At 40.8% G+C, this 15,745-nt stretch overlaps 2 protein-coding genes and 1 long non-coding RNA gene across 5 annotated transcripts in view; 1 reads left to right on the forward strand and 2 right to left on the reverse strand.

The window, feature by feature from the left end:
* Positions 1–5,776: 5,776 nt before the first annotated feature.
* On the reverse strand, positions 5,777–6,816 carry Krtap1-5 (keratin associated protein 1-5). Its single transcript, NM_027157.3, has one exon. It carries the CDS (start codon positions 6,763–6,765, stop codon positions 6,397–6,399), a length of 369 nt encoding a protein of 122 aa, NP_081433.2. The 5' UTR covers positions 6,766–6,816; the 3' UTR covers positions 5,777–6,396.
* A 756-nt stretch (positions 6,817–7,572) lies between these two features.
* Positions 7,573–15,745, forward strand: part of Gm32730 — a 49,487-nt gene continuing 41,314 nt past the window's right edge. For 2 of the 3 annotated variants that reach the window (XR_001780331.1, XR_880207.2), the window contains exon 1: positions 7,573–7,741. This is a non-coding gene — a long non-coding RNA (predicted gene, 32730). Of the gene's footprint in view, positions 7,742–12,873; positions 13,106–15,745 lie in introns of all 3 variants that reach the window. The other variant, XR_001780332.1, reaches the window with a different exon arrangement.
* Krtap1-4 (keratin associated protein 1-4) lies at positions 8,349–9,477 on the reverse strand. The gene has a single exon (NM_001039502.2). The coding sequence runs from the start codon at positions 9,426–9,428 to the stop codon at positions 8,862–8,864; it is 567 nt and encodes a 188-aa protein (NP_001034591.1). The 5' UTR covers positions 9,429–9,477; the 3' UTR covers positions 8,349–8,861.

The raw sequence follows: 15,745 nt of genomic DNA on the forward strand, positions 1-15,745 counted from the left end.
GCAGCGAATCTGAGGTGATAACGCTGGCACCAGCTGACAAAGGAGTAAGCAGAAAACAGTAAAGAGGAAGGGACAGGACCCTACTCTGCAGACGGCGCGGTTTTCCTCTCTTGCCCCCTAGTGGTCAAGTCTAGCACAGCCACTGGCAGAGCAACAAAGAGGTTTACTGAGTACCACTACAGGCATCTCAGAGATTGCCACAGAGGTCAGAATGGAGGAGCTGAGAAATTCAAGACAGTCATCCTTAGATATCCTGAATCTCCACACATCATTGACTTCTAGTTTCTTTTCTCTCTCTAAATTACATCTATCTTCTACCTATCTGTCTGTCTATCTGTCTTAGTCTCTCTCCTCCCCCCCCCCCGCCCCCTCCTATCCTGTTTATGTGTGAGTATGCACTTGTGGAGGTCAGAAGACAACTTTCAGGAGTCGATTCTCTCCTTCCACTGTGTGGCTCCTGGAGCTCAAACACAGGTTGTCAAGCCTGGGTGTCAAGTACATTGTCTGCTGAGCTATCTCACTGGCTCTCTGGCTTTCTTTTTGAGACAGGGTTTCACACTGTAGACCAGGCTGGCCTGAAACTCAAAGCAGTTTTTCTGATTGAGCTTTTGGAGGGCTGAGATGACAGGCCTGACTCTGTTCCTTACGTCATTGCCTCTTCCTAAAGTGGTACTCATGTTTGTATTGTATTGTATTGTATTGTATTGTATTGTATTATTTTGTTTTGTTTTGTTTTACATATGCCTGTCTTGTGCACATGTACATATGTGTGAGTGTATGTGGAGACCAGAGGTTAATGTGGAGTGTCTGCCTTTACCACACTTCATCTTATTTTTTGAGACAAAGATCTCTTACTGAAAGTGAAACTCAAATAGACTGGCTGGCCAGTAAGCCTATCCTATGTCAGCCATATATATATACAACATTATATAATATATAATGATTGTCTAATAATACATTATAGACACGTATATTAGAGCTAAGGGTTCCAGAAACTTATGTTGGAGTTGGGTCTGGTGATGCAGGTTAATAAGCCCAGTGGGCAGTGAATGAAGGAATCTTAGTCTTCAGCTGAAACACGGTGGTCTACGGTCTGTCTCCTCAGTCTGTGGATGTTTAATAGAAATAACCACATTTGACAACTGTGACAATTCCCACGTTTGTGCACAGACCCAAAGAACAAATTTCAGCCAAATGACAAGAAGTAGAAGGCCTTAGTAGGAGCTGCTTGCTGTTCCCTCAGGTATTAGGATAATCAATCCAGAATTTTGACAGTTGAGAGGGCAATCCTTGAAGATGGATACCATTACGAAGGACATGAAACTAGCCAGGATGCTGGTACATTACCCATTTAGCTCACATTTTTTTCCTTCTGAGCAGACCAATTTGGGAGAGTAATAAAATAACTGTATACTATTATCTTAAAGTCATTCAGCTAGTGACCCCAATTGGCTCCGATATCCAAGATGAGTATTTCTAATGGGATGAATTAACCCAGAGTGCAACTGAAAATGCTGTTTGGAAACATCCATCCTCACATCAGGGTATAGCTTGTCTTGACCCAGTGCGATTAAACAGTAGCCTTCCTTTTATTGCCTCAGGACTATACCAGCCCTCCTGCTCTGTCATAATGTACACTGCAGGAACTTAGTCACTGAGACCTTCCACTCGCTCTATCAGTCTGTTAGCTGGATGATATCATGCTGACTACTTCTGATAAGCATGAAGTAGAAAGCAGTAGATCTCTTAGCAAAGAGGCAAATCCTCAAAAAAAATAACCCCAAACAAAAACAAACAAACAAACAAACAAACAAATAAAAAACAAAAACAAAAGAAAAAGAAAGAAAGAAAGAGAGAAAGAAAGAAAGAAAGAAAGAAAGAAAGAAAGAAAGAAAGGAAGGAAGGAAGGAAGGAAGGAAGGAAGGAAGAAAACCATTATTTCAGTGGAGTTTCTTAGAGTTCAGTTGTACAGAGCATGCTGAGATCTCTAACACTGGAGACAAATTGCTCTACTTGGAACTAACTTTAACTGGAAAAATACCCAACTCTTTATGAGATATTATGAAGTCAATGTCTACTATATTTGAGTGTGATAGTCTTACCTGTTTAATGAAAACTCAAAATGCTACTGGAGCCTAGGCGATCAAGAGCAGTGGGAGGCATTATAGTAAACTTCCATTTGCAATGCCGGTTGTTATTTTATTTAAACTTTACAAAGCAGCAGATTCAGCAGTGTCAGGGATGCACTGAGCAACACGACCACTGCGTGGAGCCTCTGGTGCAGCAGCAGGAGGGTTGAGAGTGGGCCTGTGGGGCTCAGTGAAAATGCACACCTTCCTCAAAAACTACATTCTTGCTGATAAACTTTTGGAATGTTTGCGAGCAAAACCTTTTTGAAGGCAACAAATAGCAGCACTTATAATGAAATCAGTGATATCTGGTCACTTAGCTGTAAGGTCAGGTACACACAGAAGTGATGCACGGCAATGGAAAGGGGATATGAGACTGCCCAAATGGTACAAGTTAAGTTAAGTGAGCAATGACCTGGACTTTTGATACATCATTGCCCCCTCTCTTTCAGTCCAGGTTCAGCCACATGGACTTTAAGTAAAAATTGTGGTATGATTCTATTTCATTTCCTATCAACAAGAAATTTAACACAAAGTACAAGTTTAGGGATTCTGTTAAAGTAGCCACAAAATAGGATTGTTGCTTCTTTTTTTTTTTTTTCCTTTTTCTGGAATCACTCTTGATACCAACTTTTGTGTTAGCAAATACCTAATAAGGAGGGGAAGAAGTGCCAGTTTACCCTTGACCTTGATAATTTAATATAAGCCATTATTGGTTAGCTATAGGAGGTAGCTTAGTAGTTAGAAAAGAAGACAGAAGAATAGTTTCTTATAGAAGAAGCAGCTATGGGAAGGGAAGAGTCAGAGAGCAATAAAATATACAAATCAAGGGGAATGTCCTGAAGGGATGCACTCATTGTGCATCTTCTTGATGTTTTCTAATGTCCTGAACTTGAAGGATGGCTCCAGTGGACCGGGAGCTCCAGGATGGGTGATGGGTGGCTTGAACAAAGTCTGTCATGGAAGCAGTGATGTGGTTTGCATAGTACCACCACCCAGCCTCCCCAAACAGAGCATGGAAGGGGAGTGGCCAAGCTATAAGACGAGAGCCTATGTACCAGCATCTAGGAACTTCTACCAAAACTCGTGATTCCTAAAGTAAAAATGTTTTCAATAAATAAATAAATAAATTAGGAATTTTATTCAGTTTACTATTTGCATTGTTAATTTATGTGTGTGTGGGGGGGGGTGGTTTGGGGACGCACATGCTGTGACACACATGTATAAGTCAGAGTGTGTGGGGTAGCTGCTCTACTTGTACCTTTTTATGGGGTCCAGAGATTAAACTCAAGTTGGTGGGCAGCAAGCTCCATCACCAGCTGAACCATCTTGCTGGCCCAGGCTTGTGAACCTTGACACACACTCTCCATCCAATTCTTTAGTTTCCTTTTAATGGAGTTTGGAGTTAGATAGAGGTGGATTCAGAAAGCAAGACATTTTACCTTTTTTAGATCTACTTATTCACATATGAGCCAGGGCACACATGTCTATTTTGTAGGATGATACAAGGGTTACACAAAATAAGCCTAGCATGAAGTATCAATGCTAAGTACAAGGCCGGGCTGTTTCCATCTTTTCCTTCCCTGGGTATCTTTCTCAAGACTCTTTATTAACTCTGCCTCTCATCCCCTTTTCCTTTTTGCTCAGATAAACTATTTTGTTCTTTTTTTCATCTTGTGATTCTCTCCCCATCCTTTATTTAATACCTCGTTTTCCGTCCATTGGTTGGGATGAGAAACATCAACCTTCCAATGGCAATATTCCTCCTTTGAAGGAACATTCCCACTTCTGCTTTGGGATTTTAAATGTGTGTTCTTTTGTCATTACTTGACTGTTTATGGCCAGTAGATACTGTATGTAGGAAACTGCCATTTTTGAGAGTTGTTTACAGCCATCTGTACCATGTAACAGGAATATTCTAGACTTTCATGTTTGGAAATCCAAGAAGCATGGACAGGATGGAGGAATACTCACTCTCCTCATGGTAGGGTAGCTGCTAGCATTTGTACAGACTCATCTACATAAGGACTAGGGCTCTGACATTTCACGAGACTTCGTTCTAAGTATTAGGCGCATGTTTCAAATAAGGAGAGTTGGCCGAGGTGGTGAGGAACACCTCAGGCACAGAACCATGCATGCTCCATTTATCTTAAACAAAACAAAACAAAACAAAACAAAACAAAACAAAACAACCCCAAAGCACTCACAAAACTTAACCTACCACTTTGTAGGTTTCATTAGACAGCCCCCTGATTCTCTGTTTCTTTAACTTACTTTCTTTAGTCTTCCAGTGTTGGATCACAGATGACTCCACAGCATAGTATGCAGAACATTTAACTATTAATTGCTTCCATGTCTTTGGAAGAATGACGTATAGTTGAATTATTTAGCACGTAACCTTTCCAGATTGGCTTATTTCATTTATTTTATTATAGGCCAGATAGTATTTCATTGCATAGATGTCCCAGAGTTTGTTTATCCCATTCACCTACAGAATCAACATTAGTGCTCAGAGTAGATATCAGGTTTTGTCTCATTTTGGGTATATATACAGGAGCACAATTTATGGATCCATTGGTAACAATATGTTGAGTTTTGTAATAAGGTACCAGACTTCCAAGGGCTTATGGCATCCTGCATCCCCATCAGCAACGGTGAGCTTTTCTCTTGCTCTACATCCTCATCAGCATTTAGTTGCATTGTTGCTTTGGATTTAGTTATTCTAAAAGGTGCGTAGGTACTTTGTCATCTTTTTTTTTCCACTGGGAAGCGATTTCAAAGCTCTCTGTATGGACTCTCCTCTTTGTGCAGCCTCTCCGGCTGATGCCACCCCACCCAGACTGTGTTAGTCCCATGTTGAAGCAATTTCTTACGTTTTCATGTCCTGTTGCTCACTCTCTGCCTTCTTTTCAGTCAACAAACCCAATATGCTATTTCCATGGTGGAGACCATCTAGATCATTTCTGAGAGCTCTTGAGGCTTTATTTTCTTGTGGTTCCTTTGTTCAGCCAGCTCCTGGGTGACCTTTGTCTTCTTCTAAATTTACATGCAGAGGAAACCCAGACCCTTTAATGCTTTTCATGGAAAGTCTCAAAGATTATCTGAGTTTGTTGGTTTAATGAGGAAGAGATCAGATAGCAAGATCCACAAGCTCCCGATGACATAATACTCTCTTTTTTTCTCTATTTCTAGACAAAAAATTTCTTCCAGTCTCAGTTGTTATTATTTCACACCATTCTGGTGGGATTCTGGTGCTTTGTGGCCTGTAGGGAAACCTTATTGTTAATACCTTATTGTAAACAGGCATCTCTAGACATATTGGCCACAAACAAGTCTGCCCACTAAGTTTACTTTTGTGAGCTGGGAAGAGGTTACAATTTATCGCATTCCATAGTAGCTATTTGAGCATATGATTTTTCTTTCTGTATAGCCATGTTGTCACAGGTAAGAATTGATCTTCATCATCTGTCAAGTCTCTATCATCTCTTCCAACTTCCTGCTTTAAAGTGGCACTTAATACATTTTAATGGAATGAGTGATACATGAAACACGATTGACTTCAGTCCCTCAGAGGGAACAAATGGATTCATTTAAGTACATTTTCTAATACCATAAGCAGATGAAACACAAGTAGAAACAAACCATAGTTAATTTGCCCAGGATATAAGCTTTATTAAGAAACATCAGAAGTCACAATGCTACAGATATAATGGAATGGCCAGCAGGCAAACGAATTATGATCCAAAAAAAATAAGGAAAGGATCCAGTGGAAAAGTGTAGAATGGTCTGGCCTATTTCTTAGCAGCCAGAAGTTGGTTAAGGAACTTCCATTTTTCTCTGATGACATCTGAAGAATGTCTCTCAGCTGTGGGCTGGTGTCTTTGATGTTAGAAAAGCTTTAAGTAAACAGAAGATAAAAGTTGGTCACCAAGCAGGAAGAATAGGATTACAGATTGTTCTAAAGAAAATATTCTTCAAGATTTTGACAATTTTCAATTCTGCAAGAGTTTCAGATGCAATACATCCAGAACAATTTGGTGGTCAGCCTGTGGGTTCTCAGCATTTCTGGATCCACTGTAGAGGGTCAAGGTATTGGTTATAGAACAGACTCGGACAGGGCTGTGATGCGCCTGTACTCTGAGGCCTCATAAAAGACAACGAAGCAAAGGTTGGAGAACTTGTTACTGCTCCAGAGTTGGTTAAGGAGATGCACAATTCAAGAATACCATGATCTGGGCAATCAAAAAATTAGCTCTTAATAGGTGGATTAGCAGCAGTAGCAGCAACAGGCTGGGCGGCAGCAGGACTGTCCACAGTAGGATGGACGGCAGCAGGAGGCCTGGGCGTGGTGCAGCTGGCAGCAGGTTGGGGGTATACAGCTCACCACACAGCAGGGGGGCAGGCAGGTGCCCTCCACGCGGCAGTCAGGGCGGCACCATCTAACACGGCAGCTCACACCTCCAAAGCCACCCTCCTGGCCACAGCCAATTCCACCCCCAATGCCATAGCCTGTCCCACAGCAGCTTGGCTGGAAGCAGCTGGTCTCACAACAGCTGGGCTGGCAGCAGCTGGAGCCACAGGTGCCACCAGTGGAGCAAGTGGGAAAGCCACAGAAGCTAGTAGCACAGCAGGCCATGTTGTCAGGAGTTGGTTGGATGTTGAGTAGGTTGGATGAGTTTCTGAGTTTGGGAGCAAACCTGAGCATGGGGCCTTTTATATAGTCAAGCAAGTTGCTGTTTATAAAATTCTTAACATATTTTTCTTGTTTTTTGTTTAAATTTGTTCCTCAGTGGTCCTCTGATTGGCTTCCATTGAAATACTTGTGACATATTATGGGGATGGTTTTGTTTTATAAGGTCGCTGTGACTCGTTCTATTGGCCGCATACTCTTTGGAGTAGCGTTTGTGGTTTCCATGTTCAAAGAGTCTTCTTACTGTAGGTTAAGACAACACCCTTACTCTGAATAGTTGTCATTCCACTTGGCCGTCTAGCCAAACCTCTGAAGCAGAAGGCCATATGACTGCCTTTCAAGCATTATTTTTCTCTCTTGCATAGATAGACTAAATTCTATTGAATTTAAAGCATTGGTGTATTTGCCAAATTGAGCATACATGTAACATCTACCCCATCGACACTGTCACCATAATCAAATGGTCTTCGTAGCTCTTTCCATTTCAATAGATTGGAAATGTGTAAGCGTTATTTGTATTTCAGGCCAGAGAGTTCTTTCACTGTGAACTAAATGACTTGTTTTTATTTTTTTTTTTTCTTTTTCTCTTCAGAAAGTATCCAGACTGATTTTCGCATATTCTTATTAAATGTTTACTGAATCTGATTCAGGGGTGATTAACTAAGGGGGGCGGAGTATAGGGTATGATTCATGAACGCCTGAACCACTCAAGAGTGAGTAAGAGCACTTTCAAGTTGTAGCGCTGCCCACAAAGACTTCTTTGCCGTGAAGACAGTAGGGAATAGTGAGCTATTTTTGTCTGAATTTAGTGGTTGGAAAAAGCTTGAGAAAAATATCTAGGAGTACAGTCATTCAATTCTCTCTTTTCTGGAATGTACCATTCTATTTGTAATCCATCGTTGCTGCCAATTTAATGAGAGAGGTAAGTGGTGGGGACTTGTAAATATCCTGAAAAAAAAAGTCTTAAGTCTTTATGTATTTTGTGTATTTAGTCAACTGCTTATATAAGAACTAAAATTACATGATAGACTCTACCTCCTTTTGTTCTAGGTTTGTGTTAACTTCTTAAGAAAGGCATTTTTTTTCAATTGGATTGCAAATTATAAATTGTGATATTGCTGTTTGAGATTTCTAAGGCATTTGTATGATGTGGTGGTGGAATTCAGCAGTTATACCTCAAAGCTGCTTGCTCTACTCTTATCTAGTACAGATGTATCCCTCATACACCCAGTAAGTGCAGGTGAATACTGGGAGTTGAAGTTTATACAGCTGGAGATCAGCAGAATGGAGTTAGGCCAAGTTGTAGGAACTGAACCCAAGTTCTATTGGAAATGGTATTGGCAGATATTTAGCAAAAGAGTTAGTAGATAATAATCTAGTTTCTTTATGTTGTGCATGGATAAAGAAAAATCATCTACTGTATTAAATGGGACAAGGTTTGAGTTGGTATAAAAAGTCCATGAAGGGTAACTCTATTGGTCTGGGTCCATTTTAATAAACATTCACACATTTAAATAGCCATGAATATTATTTAATGCACAGAACATTTTATTAGCAGACGATTCAAACATAAGTTAATTTTCATACAACCATTTTGCTTTAGATTATGTGCCTATGCCTGAAGATTACTATCATCTATAGATGGGCAGCTTAAAATTAGAAGATGCACAGAAATCTATTCACTTGTGCACAAAACACTTTATTTGAGAGCATCGGGGTCTCTTCAAGTGGAAAGCTTGATGGAAGACGTGTGGGGACCGAGGACTAGGGAATAAAGTCCACACCTCACTGGAATGATGTACTGCTGCATCCTTTGTGCATCATCTAAGCAAAGAAGGGTCCCTGGAACATGCTGATTGAGACGCGTGTTCAGTGGACTAATTCCAGCACGCCTTTGGGGATCCTGATGAAGAGTTCCACCTCCAGGAACAGGTTAACAACATGAAGATACTTAGCATCCACCACACAGAACACATCCTCAGCAGTCCACACAATTCTTCAGGGCTTTCTGTTGCATTTCTAACTATTCAGGAACCTGGTTCTTAACAGCTGGGCTCAGAGCAGCTGGGCTTAGAGCAGCTGGGCTCACAACAGTGGCAGCAGCAGGCTGGGCGGCAGCAGGACTGTCCACAGTAGGATGGGCGGCAGCAGGAGGCCTGGGCATGGTGCAGCTGGCAGCAGGTTGGGGGTGTGCAGCTCACCACACAGCAGGGGGGCAGGCAGGTGCCCTCCACACGGCAGTCAGGGCGGCACCATCTAACACGGCAGCTCAGGCCTCCACTGCCACCCTCCTGGCCACTGCCAGTTCCACAGCAGCTGGTCTGACAGCAGCTGGGCTGGCAGCAGCTGGACTGGGTGCAGGTGGGCTGACAACAGCTGGACTGGGTGCAGGTGGGCTGACAACAGCTGGACTGGGTGCAGGTGGGCTGACAGCAGCTGGACTGGGTGCAGGTGGGCTGGCAGCAGCTGGACTGGGTGCAGGTGGATTGGGAGCAGCTGGGTTGGCAGCAGCTGGATTGGGAGCAGCTGGGCTGACAGCAGTTAGAACCACATGTGCCGCCAGTGGAGCAAGTGGGAAAGCCACAGAAACTAGTAGCGCAGCAGGCCATGGTGTCTGGAGTCAATTTGGTTGTTCTGTGAGGAGAAGTTTCTGAGTTTGGTTTGTGTCTTCCTCACCTGGTCTTTTATATATTCCCTATAGCTGCGTATTCATCTAACATTTAGCATCTTCCCTTGACGCAAGTTGCAAAGTCAGTCTTTGATTGGTCAGTATCTGAGTAATTAGAAACGTATAAACAGTGCTTCCATCATCTGCTATAGTCAGTGATCAATTAAGTGGCCCTGTGCTTCCTCTTTCCCCTCTGGTCTAAGGGAAGGTATATTACCTAACACAGCAGCCCTCTATAAAAGTCAAATGACAAACACTACCATGGCTTGCTTTGCCTCAGCTGACCTTTGATAACCTTAGGCACAAGTTTATCCAAACTGAAAATTTATTTCCTAAGCAGCCACTCATGATTTCATAAACAGTTTACTCAGACTCGGTAAGACTAATATTGATGTCATAAAAACATGAACTATTAAACTGATCAGCATCCAAACAAAGTCTGCCTTCCTGGGATCAGTCTGCGCAGGTTAGAAGATCCTTAAGGCTCAATGCTACTTCCTTTTGGTCATCAATGCACACTTTACAAACCGAAGCTTTTAACGACTTTGCCTTCTACATTGTTTTCTGTCTTCATATATACTTACATATATATATATATATATATATATATATATATATATGTATATATATATATGTGTGTGTGTGTAAAATTATATCAATGGATATGTTTAACAAGGCAAAGAGTGATAGAGTCATATAAGGAAAACTGATATTCCCTTTCCCTAGTGTCACAGACATACACATATGCAAATATCTTTTTCAAAACTAGTGTAACAAAGATAACCAATATTGGCAGTTGGTGTTTATTCTTTATTCATTCCTGCTCCTTGAAGTAATAATGTGTGTGTGTTTGTATGTGTGCGTGCACATGTGTGTGTCTTCAATTTCAATAAAGTTTGGCTTTATGCATGTGTAAATTATAATTTTAGTTGTGGAAATTCATGTCAATATTTTTAACATTATGTCAATCATTTTAACTAATTTTGTTCTTTAAAAAAGGATTGATCCTATTTTTATTTGTGTGTCTGCGTGAGGGTATGTACGCTGGCACCTGAGGAGGCCAGAGGGGATGGATCCCTTGGAGCTGGGGAACAGGCAGCCGTGAGCCGCTCAGTGTGGGTGCTGGGGAGCACTACACAAGCACCATGAAGATTTCGATAGGATTGTCTACATCTGTAGATCTACCAGTAGTATTGTTATTCTAACAGTGCAAGTTTTGCAATTTGTGGACATTGGATATCGTTCCACTTATTTGTATCTTTTAAAATTTGTCTCAGTAATACTTTGTTATTTCTGGTGTCCAAATATTTCCCTCAGTCAAGTTGGTCCCTTCACAGCTGATTCTTTCTGAGGCTGTTGTAAATTTAACTGTTCACGTAGCTTTTTCAGTATTGCTTACCGTTAGTGTATAGAAATTCAAGTGTGTGGTGTGTGTTTGTGTGTGTGTGTGTGTGTGTGCATGCACGCAAGCATAATATCCTATTATCTTTAGTCGGAGATAGTTCTATTTTATTTTATTTTTGCAATTTGGTGACATTTGTTGCTTCGCTTTGCTGGATTTCTCTAGCTAGCTCTTCTGGTGGTGCGATAAACAGCAGAGCAGAGTTGGCGTCCTTGGCTCATTCCCAAGCTAACGGGAAACGCTATCTGTGTTCTGCTGCTCAGAATGTGGATAATTGTCTTTTTAATTGAGGGTTTTTATTATACTGAGGTAGTTTTGACTTTTGAGTGTTTTTTAAAGTAAAAATCTCATTTATCTATCTATCTATCTATCTGTCTGTCTGTCTGTCTGTCTGTCTGTCTGTCTGTCTATCGATTCATCCATCTACTTACTTACTGTGTGTGCATGTATGGAGGTTCAAGGAAGACTTGCAGGAGTCTGTTCTAGTCTTCTATCATGTGAGTCCAGGAAATGAACTCAGGTTGTCTGGATTGGAAACAGGAACTTTTGCCTACCATGTCCTTGGTCCTACTGAGTGTTTTTAAAATGATGAAAGGGTTTTGGAATTTATATAAAAAAAATTTTTTTTTGCAACAGTTGAGATAACCATGTGTTTCGCCCTTTATCTGTTAACGATTACAGTGATTTTTTTTTAAATATACTGGACAATTCCTGCATTGTAAGGTAAATTCTCCTTTGGTAATGTTCTTTAATCTTTTTATTGTTCAGTTGAACTCTGTTGGATAATTGTTGATGGATGATTGTTATACTGTTGTATGAATATTAGTCAGGAATATTATTCTGTGATTTTCCTGTCTTTGCTATCAGACTGATGCTGGTTTTATAGGCTAAGCTTGGAATTTTTTTTATTTTATTTTCTTATTTTACCTCATATTTGCTAAAACAATGAATGTGTTTTTGAGATATTTCTTGGGAATTGTTAATTTTTTAAATATATATTTGATAGAATTTACCTGTGGACATGTCTGGTCTGTGGACTTTCCATGATGGGGAGTTTCTGATTACCGATTCAGTGTCCTCTGTAGTTAGAGCTATCCTTAGATTTTCAGATATTTTTTTATGACTGAGTATTGATAGGTTGTATGCTAGTAGGAATTTCTCCACAGATGTGTTTATATCTGCATATTATATATCTACATTATTCAATTTATTTGCATGTGTGGGGGCCAGAGGTTGACACTAGATGTCTTCCTCAACTGTTCTCCATTTCATCCTTTAGAGACAGGGTGGCTCACCCTGGAGCTTGCTGCTGTATGTGACCACACTCACCTTCCTTCCTTATGTGGGTGCTGAGGATCAAAGTTAGGCTCCTATGCTTGAGTATAAGCAGTTACCAGCTGATCCCAGTTTCTTGAAGATGTCATGTGTATAACTCATTTTGAAAGCTGTATAATATTAGGGTCTGACCATAGCAGGGTTTATTTACTTATTTGATGAATTTTTCTTTCATTTTCATTTTTAAAACTTAAATGTAATTGCACAATGTCCCCCTTCCCTTTCTACTCCCTAGCTCTGCCTGGGTCACATGTCATTCCTCCTTTCCTCTCAAATTAGTGTCTTCTTTTTCTTTAATTATTACTGTTATGCACACACACACACACACACATATATATATATATATACACACATACACATATACATATATATGGACATACATTTATAGATACAATCTGCAAAGTTTGTTTAGAGTTGCTTGTATGTATATGATTTCAGAGCTGACCACTTGGATAATGAATTAAGAGGCTCACCCTTGAGGAAGACTAATTTTCCTTCTCTTAGCATTCTCTAATTGCCTGTAGTTCTTCATCTAGGGGTGGGGCCTATGAGAGGTCCCCCTTCTATGTTAGCTTGACTATTAGTATTGTCCTTGTTCAGGTCTTGTTTAGACAGCCATAACATGGTTTATATTCTCTGTGATTTCTAGGAGACACAGTCTCAGCAGATTTCCCGGTCCTTTGGCTCTTACAGTCTTTCAGCATCCACCTTCTTCCACAATGTTCCTGAGACTTCGCTGCAGGAGTTGTGTTGTCGACATCGCTCTTGGAACTGTGCATATGATCACTTGTTCTCTGCATTTTGACTACGGTTTTCTGTAATGCTCTTCGTCTGTTGCAGAGGGAAGCCTCTTTGGCGAGGGATGAGCGGTATACTTATCTGTAGGTATCAGGGTAAATATTTGGAATGCAATTAGGAATTATTCTTGTTTAGTAAAGTGTCAGTAGTTGGCTCTCCTCTAAGATTCATAACCTCAGTAGGGATAAAAAAACAAAACAAAATAATTGAAGAATGACTAACAGTCTATGTATGGCTGTGGCTGGAGTTCATTTGAAAGAGCGCTTGCCTAGCATAGATGAAGTCCTGGGCTCAATTCCCAGGGCTATAATAAACCACTTGTAGTGGCATATACCTTTAATAGCACTGGGGAGTGGAGGTAGAAAAAACAGAATTTCAAGGTTACATATTAGTCTTGGCGACATAGTAAATTTGAGGCTATCCACGGATAAGTGAGGACCTGTTTTTAAACAAACAAAACCCCAAGCACAAAACAGTATGTGGTAATGATGAAAGGCTGACTTTACACTGTACCTTATGTGTGTGATTGTATTTCATTATCTTTTATAAGCATGGGCTGTTTAAGTGGCGAACAGGGTTTCACTTAGATCTAAGGGGGCAGGAGGATGGAATATGCCTTCTCCTTATAAGGTATCTCTGGGTCGAAGCAGGTGTCTAGACAGTCCATCAGAAAGTGAGCTGTTGGCGAGGATGTGGAGAAAGAGGAACACTCCTCCATTGTTGGTGGGATTGCAAGCTTGTACAACCACTCTGGAAATCAGTTTGGTGGCTCCTCAGAAAATTGGACATAGTACTATCAGAGGATCCCGCAATACCTCTCCTGGGCATATATTCAGATGTTCCAACCAGTAAGAAGGACACATGCTCCACTATGTTCATAGCAGCCTTATTTATAATAGCCAGAAGCTGGAAAGAACCCAGATGCCCCTCAACAGAGGAATGGATACAGAAAATGTGGTACATTTACACAATGGAGTACTACTCAGCTTTTAAAAAGAATGAATTTATGAAATTCCTAGGCAAATGAATGGACCTGGAGGGCATCATCCTGAGTGAGGTAGCCCAATCATAAAATAACTCGCACAATATGTACTCACTGATAAGTGGATATTAGCCCAGAAACTCAGAATACCCAAGATATAAGATACAATTTGTGAAACACATGAAACTCAAAAAGAACAAAGACCAAAGTGTGGACACTTTGCCCCTTCTTAGAATTGGGAACAAAAAACCCATGGAAGGAGTTACAGAGACAAAGTTTGGAGCTGAGACGAAAGGATGGACCATCTAGAGACTGCCATATCCGGGGATCCATCCCATAATCAGCTTCCAACCGCTGACACCATTGCATACACTAACAAGATTTTGCTGAAAGGACCCTGATATAGCTGTCTCTTGTGAGACTATGCCAGGGCCTAGCAAACACAGAAGTGGATGCTCACAGTCAGCTATTGGATGGATCACAGGGCCCCCAATGGAGGAGCTAGAGAAAGTACCCAAGGAGCTGGAGGGATCTGCAACCCTATAGGTGGAACAACAATATGAACTAATCAGTACTCCCCAGAGCTCGTGTCTCTAGCTGCATATGTATCAGAAGATGGCCTAGTCGGCCATCAGTGAGGCCCATTGGTCGTGCAAACTTTATATGCCTTAGTACAGGGGAACGCCAGGGCCAAAAAGTGGGAGTGGGTGGGTGAGGGAGCATGTGGGGGACTTTTGGGATAGCATTGGAAATGTAAATGAAATAAATACCTAATTAAAAAAAAAGAAAGTGAGCTGTATAAATTATAATCTAACCTGAAACAATTCTCATAATTCTTCACACTAACTGATTTTGTGTGTATGTGTATGTCCATTGGTCGGGGTACTGCAGGGCTCATGTGGTACTGAGAGGATAACTTGAGGGAAGAAGTTATTCTCCTTCCGTTAGTGTAAGTCTCAAGAATAGAACTCAGGGTGTCAGTCTTCATCACAAGCACCTTCACCCACTGAGCCATATTGGTGGCCCAGTAATATTATATCTGTCTGTCTATCAGCCCATCTATCTATGTATCTATACATGTATCTGTTTATCTGTCTGTCTATCATCTTCTATACCCTCCAGTTCCAAGTCCAATTTCATATTAGTTTAAAAAGCTGCCTAGATTTATGAAACATTTCCTGATACTTATGCCTAACTATATAAAAGTATATTTATCTGTATATTACACAAAACACATTTGTGTAGAACAAATATGCATTTTTCTATTAAGGTAGCACCTGAAACCCAAGAGTTTATCTTAGTTTTAAATATTGAGCGAAAACTTGGTAATTCTTACTTTCCAGTTTAGCAACTGGAAAAAAATAGTTTTAAAATCTTCACCTGCTTGTGAGTTTTTTTTCTTGGGAGAGGCTGGCCATCCTGATGTCCGTCTTGTTCTGTCCTTCAAGACTCTAAGTGAATGGAAATGAGTGACTTATTAGCGTGGTCCATCGCTGCTTTAGATCAATTGAAATAGCATCTTTATCCAGTGGATGGAAAAGGAAGCCACATTTATGTTCTTTACTCAACAGTTCTGGCTTCTATGCATCTAGCTATAAAAGCATTGGGTAAGATGCAGCACTTCTGGGTGTTCTAGCTCGTGATAGCTGTCAACAAGACACAGCCTGTGATAGCCCGAAAGGGACCCTCAACCAAGTGACTGTCTCTATCCCTACAAGAGACTATGTTGATTATTAATTGA

Source organism: Mus musculus, chromosome 11 (assembly GCF_000001635.26).
Source record: "Mus musculus strain C57BL/6J chromosome 11, GRCm38.p6 C57BL/6J".
In the NCBI taxonomy this organism is placed as follows: Eukaryota; Metazoa; Chordata; class Mammalia; order Rodentia; family Muridae; genus Mus; species Mus musculus.

Bases quoted from the DNA above. Each gene is read 5' to 3' on its own strand.
- Krtap1-5 (NM_027157.3), bottom strand. From the start codon at position 6,765: ATGGCCTGCTGTGCTACTAGCTTCTGTGGCTTTCCCACTTGCTCCACT.
- Krtap1-4 (NM_001039502.2), bottom strand. From the start codon at position 9,428: ATGGCCTGCTGCGCTACTAGTTTCTGTGGCTTTCCCACTTGCTCCACT.